Source organism: Giraffa tippelskirchi, chromosome 11, assembly GCF_054371585.1.
Source record: "Giraffa tippelskirchi isolate mGirTip1 chromosome 11, T2T-mGirTip1v1.2.pri, whole genome shotgun sequence".
In the NCBI taxonomy this organism is placed as follows: Eukaryota; Metazoa; Chordata; class Mammalia; order Artiodactyla; family Giraffidae; genus Giraffa; species Giraffa tippelskirchi.
In genome coordinates this window covers 20,301,320-20,314,211 of record NC_137285.1, presented here as the reverse complement: position 1 = coordinate 20,314,211, position 12,892 = coordinate 20,301,320, and the positions used below count along the sequence as shown (strand labels likewise).

The window sequence follows — 12,892 nt, the reverse complement described above, 5'->3', positions numbered from 1 at the left end:
GAAAACTTTTTTCTGACTTCTCTGTTCAACTCCTAGAGCCTAGAACAGTGCCAGGCACGTTATATGTGCTCAACAAATATTTGTTGAATCAAAGAAGCTGCCAAAAAACTGATCATCAAAACAGGATCATATGAATACAACATACCCCCATACTGGCTGCCTTTAAGATCTAGGCAATCTATCATCAAGCAAAGTTTAAGAAATACAATACCAAAAACTTGGCTTATAAATATTGGTTTAAAAAAAAATCTGTACTTACAAGTGGTTAAATATTCCCAGAATGACTCCAAAAGTCATGTGAGCAATCCCTAAAATCACAGACATCTTCATTTTGAACGAGTTCAGAAAAGTGAGACGATTGGTGGCCAAGTTCCAAATCTAAAGACAAAACAGAACCAAAAAAGAAATCTTTGACCTCCTTCATCTGCCTTAGGATAAAAGTGCTATTCCTTAAGGAAACCGTGGTCAAGCTTTTTGAAGTTTCCCATCATATTAAGACTTGAGGCAACAATATTCAATTATATAAATTATGTTTAGAGACAAGAATAAACAATTAGGAGAGAGCTTACCTTGGAGAGCTCAGATTAGGGGATGATAGACTTCTGTCAGTGAGCTTTTTTCATTACTGTATCACCTCCCTCCAAACCAATTTTGAGGCAGCTTTATTTATTTGGCTGTACCCAGTTTTACTTTCGGCATGTGAACTCTTAGTTGTGGCATGTGAGATCTAGTTCCCTGATCAGGGATTGAACCGAGGTCCCCTGCATCAGGACGGCGGAGTCTGAGACACTGGACCCCTAGGGAAGTCCTTTAAGGTAGTTTCTAAGCTCTTCTTTGAAGGCTGAGATTCCTCAAGAAGACCCCTGAGTCCATAGAGACGCTGCCTGGGCCTCACAAGCAGCCGCCTGCCGAGCTCCATGGCGGGGCGGGTAGGTGGGGACAGCCCCGGCCCCAGAGCCACGGCCTCTCTATCCTTCTCCCCACACTTTTCCCCTTTCAAACAACCACCTCAATAAGCACAATGATAGGCTTAAACTGCCTTTCCCATTCTAAAATTCCACACTACTTCTTTCTAAAACAAAAGATAAAAAAACAATTAATGTGCACAAAGAAGAAATGGAAGAAGTAGCACATGTTTCATGGCACTTTTCACTAGAATAAAGCGGGTCAGGGAGCAGGACAGACTGTAACCCCAGTTCTCTGTGGACTTGTATTCAGGCACTGATCCTGGCTTCTCAAACGGACTGTCGGCTTCATCTGCACACCTGCCTGACTCGAATACATGGTGAGCCTCTGTTGTCCAGGCAGAAACCCCCGAGAACCAACCCCTCGGGTAAAACCACCTGAACCGTGCTGAACAGTCTGTGAAACTTCTGTGACAGTTAAAACTAGGTGATCCTGGGAATTCCTGGGGGTCCAATGGTTAGGATCCTACTGAGGTCCTACTGCTAAGGGCAAGTGCTGCATCCTTGGTCAGGGAACTAAGGCCCTGACCCTAATTTCTAAGGGAACAAGCCACACAGAGTGGTCAAAACTAAAAACATTTTTCTTTGAAAAATTAGGCGGTACTATCGAGAAACTCGAGATATTAAGGGGAGGAGTATACTCACGGGATCAATGCCAAAAGGGTAAGGACCTCGGAACACTCCGGGAACACTGGGATCCAACTGCAACACGCTGTGGTGCCTGACGATGCTGTCACTGTAACACAGAAGAAGGGTGAGGGCCTCCTGTGATGGGGGAGGGAGCCTCGGAGCAACGCCCTCCACCTTAGACACCATCTGGCAGCCGGACAGACACTCACTTCCAAAGCACCATCTTCCTCTGCTCCTCTGGGCTGTGACTGGAGCTGTACATGGCAGACACGTTCCACCTGGAGCCGAAGAGGTTGACTGACTTGGAAAAGCAGTCGTTGTAGATGAGGCCCGTGTACACTGAGAACAGCCCCATCAGCAGGAGGATATAGCGACCATTGAAGAACATCCGCATGATCTGTGGGGAGCGAAGTGTGGTGAGCGACAGGACCACAGGGAACAGGAGCCGAAGTGATCGAGTTAGTCTGGGCACATTCTTAACTCCTCTCCGGGCTGCTCACAATCAAGCCCATGGGGACTTCCCTGGCAGTCCAGTGGCTAAGACTTTGCACTCCCAATGCAGGGAACCAGGGTTTGATCCCTGGTCAGGGAACTAGATTCCCCACACTGCAATTAAGAGTTTGCACGCTACAACTAAAGATCCCGCATGCTGCAACCAAGACACAGCACAGCCAAATAAATAAACACTTAGAAAAAAAAAAAATATATATATATATATAAATCAAGTTCATGGCACAGAACTTCCCGTCACACAAGAATGAAGACCCACCCAACCTAGGTCTCAGTCAGGTGGGTTACGGTTATCACCAAAAATGAAACATTTTTAAATGTCTCTTTTTCTAGTCAAACAGAAGGTAATCATTACTAATGCTACCTCACTGGAAATAATGAGCTGGAAGGTTTATGTTTTTACCTCTTGTGACTGATTCAGTCTGGGATGATTTTCATTTAACACCAACAGGAGGGCAAATAAGAACATCACAAAGCCATGTCCAAAGTCTCCAAACATCACAGCAAATAAAAAGGGGAAAGTGATGATGGTGAAGAGAGCTGAAGGAAAAGCAAGAGATTTCTGATTGGCAGCAGAGGTAGAAATTTCTAGTTAATGCAAACTCGACCACATATAATGATCTTGACTTTCTCCCAAATTCTCAGGAGAGAATTGACAGGTTAAAAAGAACACTTTAGGGACTTCCCTGGTGGTCCAGTGATTAAGACTGCATGCTTCCAAAGCAGCAGCATGGGTTTAATCCCCGGGTGGGGGAAGTATGATTCCACATGCCGCCAGGTACATTCAAAAATAAAACAAACGGCTTATACTAAATAACAAAACAGTTACTGGTGAGCCTATTTTTCCAAATATCTATTACATTCTTATAGGGGAAAAAAAGCAGCAGTGATATATAGAATGTATAAAATACAAAGACTGGCAAATTCAAGCTTCTAACCTGGGTTCACTTCTTGGTAGCTCCCGACCCCGTAGGCATCCACGATGTTCTGAAACCCCTCAGTGAATTTGTTGGTGCGGATCAGAGTTGGGGGAGTTTCTTTTGTTGGGATTGTGTTCATGAATGAGGGGATCGTACCACCTCTCTCTCTCTTTCACATGAAAAAAAAGAAAAAGAAAAAATTACCACCCAAGAGCTCTTTCAACAAACCTTGATGGCCTGCTATGGCAAGGCCCTGTGCAGGGCCACGTGGGGAAGTACTAATCACCCCCAGCCAAGAGGTTCAAGTATAGCAGGAGTGACAGGGGGAACTGAGGAAGGCTCCTGGGGGGGGGGCGGGGGGGGGCGCCTGGGGGTTGTGGTCTTACAGAAGCCTTACTCTAGCAAGGATGAGTGGCGGGAAGTGGTCAGTGATGAGTGTAACAAAAATAAACCAAAATGTTGCCATATGGACATTCTGGTTTATTCTTTCCTATATTTCAGTTTTATTAGGTAATATTGTAGCTGTCTCTAAATTTTTCTCGAACATTTTTAGGAGATAAACCACTAAATTCCAGTTTTATATTGGCGACCCTGGGGCTACTTATATACACACATATGCACTAGCGTATCAGTCATGTCTCTCAAAACTGATGCTACCTCAATAAACAAGAATCATCTAGATCTTTAAATAAATACAATAGATGCCCCATACTCCAAAATAACTATTTTTATGCCATCATTATTTTGATGTTTTTGTACCATCACAGAATTATGTAAAGAAACAAGGTGATTAACCAAAAGCTCATAAGAAAACATGTTTGTCTATTAAAGTATGTAACCCTGTTATTTTCAGTAAAGAACTAAGGTTTGATACAGAAAAAACTCTTGTATAGCAGAAGCTAGCACAACATTGTAAACTACCTATACCCCAATTAAAAAAAAAACTCACACAGGAACATGGGAGACAGAGCCCATAGTCCTAAAGTGAGAATAACCTATTATTCAAAGTTCAGAGACCATAGAAACTGAGATTAATGGGTTCAACCAAGTTGAATAAATGGAAGTATATTTAACCAAAAACTTCCGCACGACCAAAGCAAACAAACAGAAACACCATTAAGACAAGTGACAGAATGGGGGAGAATATTTGTTCTTGTATCACAACGAGCTAAGGAAATTAGTAAGAAAAGGACCAACCCCCAAGTGAAAAATGGGCAAAGCATGTGAACAGAGAGCTCACCAGAAAGTGAAAATTCAAAGGCTCTTAAACATACAAAAGATATTCAGGACTTCCCTGGTGGTCCAGTGGTTAAAAATCCAACTGCCAATGCAGGGGACCTGGGTTTGATCCCTGCTCTGGGAAGATACCACATGCCGAGGGGCAAGTAAGCCCATGCTCTGCAACTAGAGAGGCCACCGCAGTGAGAAACCCGCAGACCACAGTTAGAGAGCAGCCCCCACTCGCCGCAACCAGGGAAAGGCTGAGAGCGGCAACAAAGACCCAGTACAGCCAAAAATACAATAAATTAAAAAAAATTTTTTTTAAATGAAAGGAAGATATTCACCCTAACTCAGAATAAGGGAAATGCAACAATTGGTTGCATTCATCTGGCAAGTATCTGGCAAAACTGATCCATCAATTCCACCCTGGGAATTTACCCAGAGGCAAATCTGTACAGTATGAACTGTCAAAGGTCAAGTGTTAGTCTCTGTGCTGGTGGTATTTGTAAAGTTGGAAACCACCTAAATGATCAGGGACTAGTTCCATAAACCATGTAACATCCATTCTGGCAGGATATTAAATAGCTATAAAAACAGGGAAGTTTTCTCAAAATAAAAGAAAGTATAAATAGCACACAATCTATTGTGAAGGAAGGGAATTCTCCCATTTTATGTATTCCTATCTGCTTATCTATGATTAAGAAATTCAAAGACATAATAAAACTAAAACAAGGGTTGTCTTTGAGCAGGGGAACTGAACAAAACTGAGGCTTTGAGTAAGAGGAAGTCCCTTCACTGGTTCCTTAATATTTTTTAGTATTTTTTTGACTTTTAAAACATGTCACTGAACTCCTTACTCAAATGAGCAAATTAAAAATGCCACTGCAACTGCTATATTTAAATGGATCACCAACAAGGACCCACTGCACAGCACAGGGAACTCTGCTCAATGTTATGTGCCAGCCTGGCTAGGATGAGGGTTTGGGGGAGAATGGACACCTGTATAGGTATGGCTGAGTCCCTTTCCTGTCCACCTGAAACTATCACAACACTGTTAATCGGTTATATTCCAATATAAAATGAAAAGTTTGTTTTAAAAAGCCTGTGCAGATCACTTTGCCGTATACAGGAAAACACTGTAAAGCAACTAAATTTCAATTAAGAAAAAAAGAATGCATGTGCATAGAGCTTCCAGTGATTGACTCTGCAGTTTCAGTTCAAAAGCGTTGACATGGTGTCTTCTCCTGTCTATCTCATCTCCCAGAGTTTGATAAGATACACTCCAACCTTGGGCAGAAAAGGGCCAGCATGAAGAGGAGGGGAGGGTGGAGAGGGGAGGGCCGCCTCACCGAGCCCTCCTCCAGTGCCCTGCGCAGCTCGTGCAAATCAGCCTCAGGACACCAGACCTCGGCGATGAGGCACTTGTTGGTGACGTCGAAGCTGCACATGTTCAGCATGTGGTAAATGGCTTTCATCTTCTTCACCTGGATCACACGGCTGTAGACCGACTCAGCGGCTTTACATAGCACTTGCCTTAAATAGTCCTCGGTTTTGTGAAGCACCTGGGTGAGAACAAACACACGGGATCTCAGCACAGCGTCTGCCAGGCACTTGACCTCCTCTAGGGGGACCTCCTCTGGGGGGATTCCAGGCACCGGCCTCTGGGGACAGTTAAGGAAGTTCAGTCCTCCTCCTCCAGGCCTGGAGCTGCCTCTCTTGAACAGGAGCTCAGGGCACAGGAAACAGTGAGATGTCGTGGTCCCTGGGGCAGCATGATGGCCTGGCTGGGCCCAGAGACCTAGGTCCCTAGTTCTTACGCACTCCAGCCTTATCCCACTTCCTGTCAACCCCAGGAGTCACCAACTCCCACCTCATTCTGCCAAGAAACCCTCTTTTGCTCAAATGGGTCAGAGTGCACTTCTAAGCAGAAAGATGACTTAAAACAGTGCCGGTGGGGCTCACTTATCCTGTCTGATGAAGAATTACACTTCAGCAGATCAAAGATAACCAGGCTCTTTTTTTTTTTTTTTAAAGCCCCATCATTTAGAAACCATCTAGGTTTCTAACAGGCTGCTAAAATGAAACTTCCACAAAGAGGAAGGAGGTGACATTCCAGTCTCCCTAAAACATCTTGATTTGTCCACAACCAAAATTTTCCATATTAAAAAAGAAACTAAATGGATGTGTAAATATTTCACAAACCCTCAGATAAGGAGGCGAGTTTCTGGTTCACTCACGGTGTAAAGATCTTGAATCCGGGTGTTCAGTCCCTCCTGGATCTCTCTGCGCTCCTCGGCCGTGTTCGGGTAGGGGTAAACGTGGCAGTGGTAACTAGAAGACAGGATTCAAGACAGCGCCGCAGCCGTCAGAACTATAAGAAGCTATGTAGAAAACTAGAGGTAAATTTAATGCACCGTCTGGGCATATTTCCTCCAAACCAGAATAAAAGCAGCCCTCTGGGAGAAGAAAGTGCAGACACAGGCACCTAGCCGTGTTAAGGCCTTGCAGACGGACACTGGATAAATGTCCACTGAATTCCACAGATTTAGTCAACTCTCTCTTGGCTCCAAATTCCATTTCTGCCCTCAATGATTCCTATAAGCTCATTCCCAATTTCAACGTTTTAAATTCACCATGACCCTTGAGCTGGGAATCAGTAAGTGTATAACATAAATCAAAGTCAAAGAACATATAATAATCATCTTAAAAAAAAGCAGAGAGAAATAAGAGACACAGATGCAGAGAATGGCTTGTGGACACAGCAGGGAAGCAGAGGATGGGACAAATTGAGAGAGAGCAGCATTGACATATATACACTACCACGTGTAAAACACACAGCTGGTGGGAAGCTGCTGTACAGCACAGGGAGCTCAGCTCAGTGCTCTGTGATGACCAGGAGGGGTGAGATGAGGCAGAGGGAGGGAGGCTCAAGAGGGAGGAGATATACATATGCATATGGCTGATTCACAGGGTTTACAGCAGAAATTAATACAATATTGTAAAGCAATTATAATCCAATTTTTTAAAAAAATTTTGAAGTAAAAAAAGAGAGAAAATCAAGGCAGAAAAAAGTTCTGGATTCCGGGCACTTGCCCTTGACACGAGCTACGATGGCTCAGACAGTAAGTGTCTGCATGTAATGCGGGAGACTGGGGTTCAATCCTTGGGTTGGGAAGATCCCCTGGAGAAGGAAATGACAACCCACAATATTCTTGCCTGGAAAATTCCATGGATGGAGGAGCCTCGCAGGCTACAGCCCATGGGGTTGCAAAGAGTCGAACTGAGAGACTTCACTTTCACTTTCACAGTAAACATCCCCTGGGGCCATTTGACACCAGGTCAGAGAGGAGGCAGGGCCACACTTCCCAAGCTTCAAGGTCTCTCACACTGCCTCAGTATTTGAATGCCATGCTTTCTATTTCTCTCTATGCTCTGACCATCAAAATTAAATTCTTACTCTAGCTTTATCTTAAGCAATGATATTTGTGAAGTCAGGGGTTTGTGTTTTGGCTATAGTTTTTGTCATCTACATAAAAATAAATGTACATCTATTAAAGTAAGAACAAGGTTGCCCATGTAACACCTAAAATTACTTTTCATAACACCAGTGACTGCGTATCAAACTCTGGTGAACACTGACCCAAAGGAAATAACCAAGTCTCACCCTTATCCCAGCAAGAAGCAAGGCCAGCTAAAATTTCCGAGAGTATAAGAAAACAAAAGGCCATTCTTTTGAGTTTTGGTGTGGCCTTGTTTATTTCCCCACTAGTGACAAAACTAAGTCACAGACTGAGTCTTGCTGGGACACTGCTCTGCGTTTCTTGAAGGTTCATGTGGTCCGAGAGCCTTTTACTTGTACCACCTCATTTGGCAGGCGGGCTCCTCTGAGCCCACCCTCTCCACCACTTGCCAGGCCCCCTTCCCCAGGGCAAAGAAGCTAACTGTGGAGGGCTGGACAAAGGATGAGCCGTCTGCTGCAGGAGGACAGCTGATGCATGGCTCACAGCAACAGAAAGGCAGCAAATAGTAAACCTGGATTCCTTCCCTGATTGATCTTAAGCCTTAGTTCCCAAGAAAGAAATCAAATCTGGGAATGTTAAAAACATGTGTTTACTTTTAAATTATCTTAAGTATTACACTGGCAAGGCAGATGACAAATTAAATGTTTGAAAACATGGCATTACAGCAAAGAAATCATGTAACAAAGCCCAGCAGCCTCTGCAACCGCTGTGTTACTCTTCAGAGACCTATTTAAGGAAAACTAGAGGTTACTGAGAATGAAGAAATAAATGAAATAAAATATTTCTTTTTCTTACCAATCACATATCTTCTTAACCTTGTGGCCAATCTGCTCTCCCCAAAAGGATATCAAAAACACATACCATTTTATGACTTCTCCCTACAAAGGATAAAGATGACTGTTACTTCTGCAGGTAGAACTTTGAAAACCCTGGCAGCTCATACTCTGCCAGTTAGTTCATTAACGTGTTCATTCATTCAACAAACACTGTCCGTCCTTATTATCTGCAGATTCCACAGCTGCAAATTCACTCCAGATATAACCCCCAAAACCAAAACTTGTAGCATTTTTTTCACTCATTTGCAGACATGCAGAGTGACAAAAATTTTGAGTTCCCCAAAGTGCATATTCCCGTTGAGGTCAAACAAGGTGACCATTAGTTCATACTATAAACATGTGTCCTTTTTGTTGTTTGTCTAGCTCCAAGTTTTTCGCATTTCTGTGCCTTTTGTTGGTAATTTCGGTATTGGAAACGGTCCTCAGGGGTGGTGCTGAAGTGCTGCCTAGTGTTCCTGAGCACAGGAAGGCTGTGAGTTGCCCTTAAGTGTGTCCCATATGAGTTGCTCAGACATGCATGCTAGCGTGGGTTGGCAGTGAGTTCAATGCTAATGAATCAACAGTATATATTAAGTAAGGTGTCTTTAAACAGAACACATATAAAACGAGGTTATGGACTCATCAGTTGACAAAAACACTATGACCAGAAGCTCAAAGGAACCCAATCCTATGCTTCTCCTAGGATCAATGGCTCGGTTCTCATGGAGACTATACAACATAACTATATAAATAATGAGAACTGACTGTATTTACAAGTATTCTACAACTAACAATGAATAGGTTTTTGGCCTATTTGCCAGGCACTGTTCCCGGTGCTAGGAATATAGCAGTGAACAAAAGAGACGAAAGTTCCTGACCTAGGAGGGGAGGGAAGCTTGTATTCAGGTTGGCAGTGAGAGACAAAGAAAGAACATAATATGCCAAGTGGAGGTAAGGGTGATAAAGAAAATAAAGCTGGGCTTCCCTGGTGGTTCAGTGGTAAAGAATCTGCCTGCCAATGCAGGAGACACGGATTCAATCCCTGGTCCAGCCCACATGCCATGCAGCGACTAAACCCGTGCACCACAACTCCTGAGCCTATACTCTAGAGCCCAAAACCAAAACTACTGAGCCCGGGAGCCCGTGCTCTGCAACAAGAGAAGCCCAACGACCACAACCAGAAAGTAGCCCTCACTCGCCGAAACTAGAAAAAAGTCCATGCAGCACAAAGACCCAGTGCAGCCAAAAGCAAAAATAATTATAAAAAAGAAAATAAAGCTGGGGGGGTGGTGACAGGGAGAAGCGGGCTGGGGACTGCCATTTTAAACCAGGCAATCAGGGAAGGCCTCCGGGAGAAGGTGACATCTGGGTCTAGAGGAGTGAAGGGGTGAGGCGCAAGCTGCATGAATCCTGGGGAAAAGCCTCTCGAGCCAAAGACAAAGCTCAGTCAGAGGCAAGATGAGGGGCAGTGAGAAGGCCAGCCTGCCTGAAGAGAAATGGCCAGACTGAGGGCCAGAGGGGTGACCGGATGGGACACTGTGACGCTCTGAGCTTCTGGCTGAGACAGGAAGCCAAGGGAGGGTTTTAGGCTGGGGGTGTGGTAGGGGGAGTTTGACTAGTTTCACAGGAATCATTCTGGACACTGGAAGGATGAGAGCTGAGCTGTCGCTGACTGAGACAGGCAAGCTGGAAGGTCAGGTCTGGGAGGCAGGGGAAGCTCGGGAGTTCAGTTTTAAGCGTCCTGTGGAAATGTCTTCAGGGAACTTCAAAGTTATGGAGGAGCCAGTTCAACAGAAATCTGATATTTGGGGCAGAGGTCCAAGCCAGTATATCCACTTGGGAGATGGTCTTTAAAGCCTTGAAATAACGCAAATGGTCTATAATAAATGTGCACAGGTAGCTGCAGAAGTGGTTACAGCTGTGTGTGTGTGTGTGTGTGTGCGCGTGTGTGTGTGTCTGTCACTGCTGAAAGGGCCCAGAAACAACAGCGCTCCAGGACACAATGAAAACTCGAACACCCAGATGCTGGTTTCTAAATTCCATCCTCTGCTAAAAGGTGCCGGGGGTCCTTGAAGGAATGGCTGACTCCAGGCGGAGACCAGGACCATCCTATGGTGACAGGAAGTAAGGGACTGCTTGCTGAATGCTGAGAACGTGCCAAAGACCAGGGAAGCATGAACAAAGGGACTCCCAGTGCACATTGGGACAGTTCGGGCGTTGAAACAAAAAAGGACTGTAACAGAATACATGTCATCAAATAACGAGGAAGGTCTGAGTTTGTGGATGAATGAGTAAGTGACTGCGAGGGCAGGGAAAGCACTGCCTTCTGCTGGACGGTAACCAGTGAGCCCAGAAGGGAAAATGCTGGCAACTGCGACAGAGGTGACGAGTTCCAGAGAGCCGCCACGGAGGCTGAGGCTGGTGTGTAGAAGTTTGGTGAGGAATGAGGCCCCAGTAACCAATAACCTTGTACTACCTCCTCAGCAACCACTTAACAGTTAAATAGGGCAGAAGGGTGACATGAAAGTGGAGAAATCTGGCGGACACCTACATGACCAGGCCACCATCACATGTCCCCTGGTGGGAGGTGCTGAGAGGATCAGAGCATCCATGTTCCCATCAGCAACGTGCGCTCAGAGCCTGGTCGTGAGGAAGCACTGAATGGACCCAAAGGGGGGTCAGCCCACAGACCACGATGTCTGTCCCGAATGCAAGTCACAGTCTCCACTAGGGCAGTGGACCAGCAAGGAAACAAGGCAAACTGTGAGGAGCCTGAATGGCATGTTTGTATTGTACCAAAGTGTTGCATCCATGTCCATTTTTCTCATTTGGAGGGTTGTATCATGGTTATTGGGCTTCCCCAGGTGGTGCTAGTGGTAAAGAACCTGCCTGCCAATTCAGGAGACATAAGAGACGTGGTTCCATCCCTGGTTGGGAAAGATCCCCTGGAGGAGGGCATGAAAACCCATACCAGGATTCTTGCCTGGAGAATCTCATGGACAGAGGAGCCTGGTGGGGTTCAGTCCAAAACAGCATTCCTGTGATGGGCAATGGACACTTGTCCATGGCTTCCTCTCAGAAGGTCTGCAAGGAGACAAGTGAAAGTGGGGACGGGACTTCCCAGATGGTACAGTGGGTAAGAATCAGCCTGCCAATGCAGGGGACACGGGTTCGATCCCTGGTCCGGGACGATCCCACATGCCAAGGAGCAACTAAGCCCATGTACCACAACTACTGAAGCCCATGAGCCTAGAGCGTGTGCTCTGCAACAAGAGAAACCACCACAATGAGAAGTCTGCACACCACAACTAAAGAGTAGACCCCACTTGCCACAACTACAGAACACCCATGCAAAACAACAAAGACACAGCACAGCGCAGCCAAATACAATCAAAAATACAGAAATAAATTTTTTGAAAGAAAATTAAAAAAAAAAAAAAAATATATGTGTATACACACACACACACATCTCTATCCATGTCTATCCATGTCTCTGTATTTCTTCACAGACATTTAATGCCCTTTATTTATTTATTTTTTTTAATGCCCTTTAACATACTGGTATAAACTCAGCACCAAAGAGCTTAGAAATTGTATTTTTTAAAAAATTTTATGTTTTGCACGAGAATGATATGTTCTCAATAAAGAAAAAACTCAAAGAATATGTAAATGCTTCTTCAGAACAGTTTTAATCTTCAGCTTGACATGGAGAGGTCTCAGTGGTTACAGGTGATGGATAATTAACATAACGCTACTGGCAATTTCAGGAGCCACGAAAAATATTATAAGTGTATGGTTAATGAACAACTTGACCAATTAGATTCAGTAGGTACCCAATATGCTACTGGAGATCAGTGGAGAAATAACTCCAGAAAGAATGATGGGATGGAGCCAAAGCAAAAACAATACCCAGCTGTGGGTGTGACTGGTGATAGAAGCAAAGTCCGATGCTGTAAAGAGCAATTTTGCATAGGAACCTGGAATGTTAGGTCCATGAATCAAGGCAAATTGGAAGTGGTCAAACAGGAGATGGCAAGAGTGAACGTCCACATTCTAGAAATCAGCGAACTAAGATGGACTGGAATGGGTGAATTTAACTCAGATGACCATTGTATCTGCTACTGTGGGCAAGAATCCCTTAGCAGAAATGCAGTAGCCATCATGGTCAACAAACGAGTCCGAAATGCAGTACTTGGATGCAATCTCAAAAATGACAGAATGATCTCTGTTCGTTTCCAAGGCAAACCATTCAGTATCACAGTAATCCAAGTCTATGCCCCGACCAGTAACGCCGAAGAAGCTGAAGTTGA

At 44.6% G+C, this 12,892-nt stretch overlaps 1 protein-coding gene across 2 annotated transcripts in view; it reads right to left on the bottom strand.

Moving 5' to 3' along the window:
- ATP6V0A2 (ATPase H+ transporting V0 subunit a2) overlaps nucleotides 1–12,892 on the bottom strand; it is a 41,940-nt gene that overhangs the window by 11,961 nt on the left and 17,087 nt on the right. For both annotated transcript variants that reach the window (XM_081540423.1, XM_081540422.1), the window contains exons 7-14: nucleotides 8,563–8,645; nucleotides 6,484–6,577; nucleotides 5,596–5,808; nucleotides 3,044–3,194; nucleotides 2,509–2,645; nucleotides 1,805–1,992; nucleotides 1,611–1,701; nucleotides 260–378 (exon numbers count right to left, since the gene is read on the bottom strand). In XM_081540423.1, the coding sequence (XP_081396549.1) occupies nucleotides 260–378; nucleotides 1,611–1,701; nucleotides 1,805–1,992; nucleotides 2,509–2,645; nucleotides 3,044–3,194; nucleotides 5,596–5,808; nucleotides 6,484–6,577; nucleotides 8,563–8,645 (1,076 nt within the window). The remainder of the gene's footprint in view (nucleotides 1–259; nucleotides 379–1,610; nucleotides 1,702–1,804; nucleotides 1,993–2,508; nucleotides 2,646–3,043; nucleotides 3,195–5,595; nucleotides 5,809–6,483; nucleotides 6,578–8,562; nucleotides 8,646–12,892) is intronic.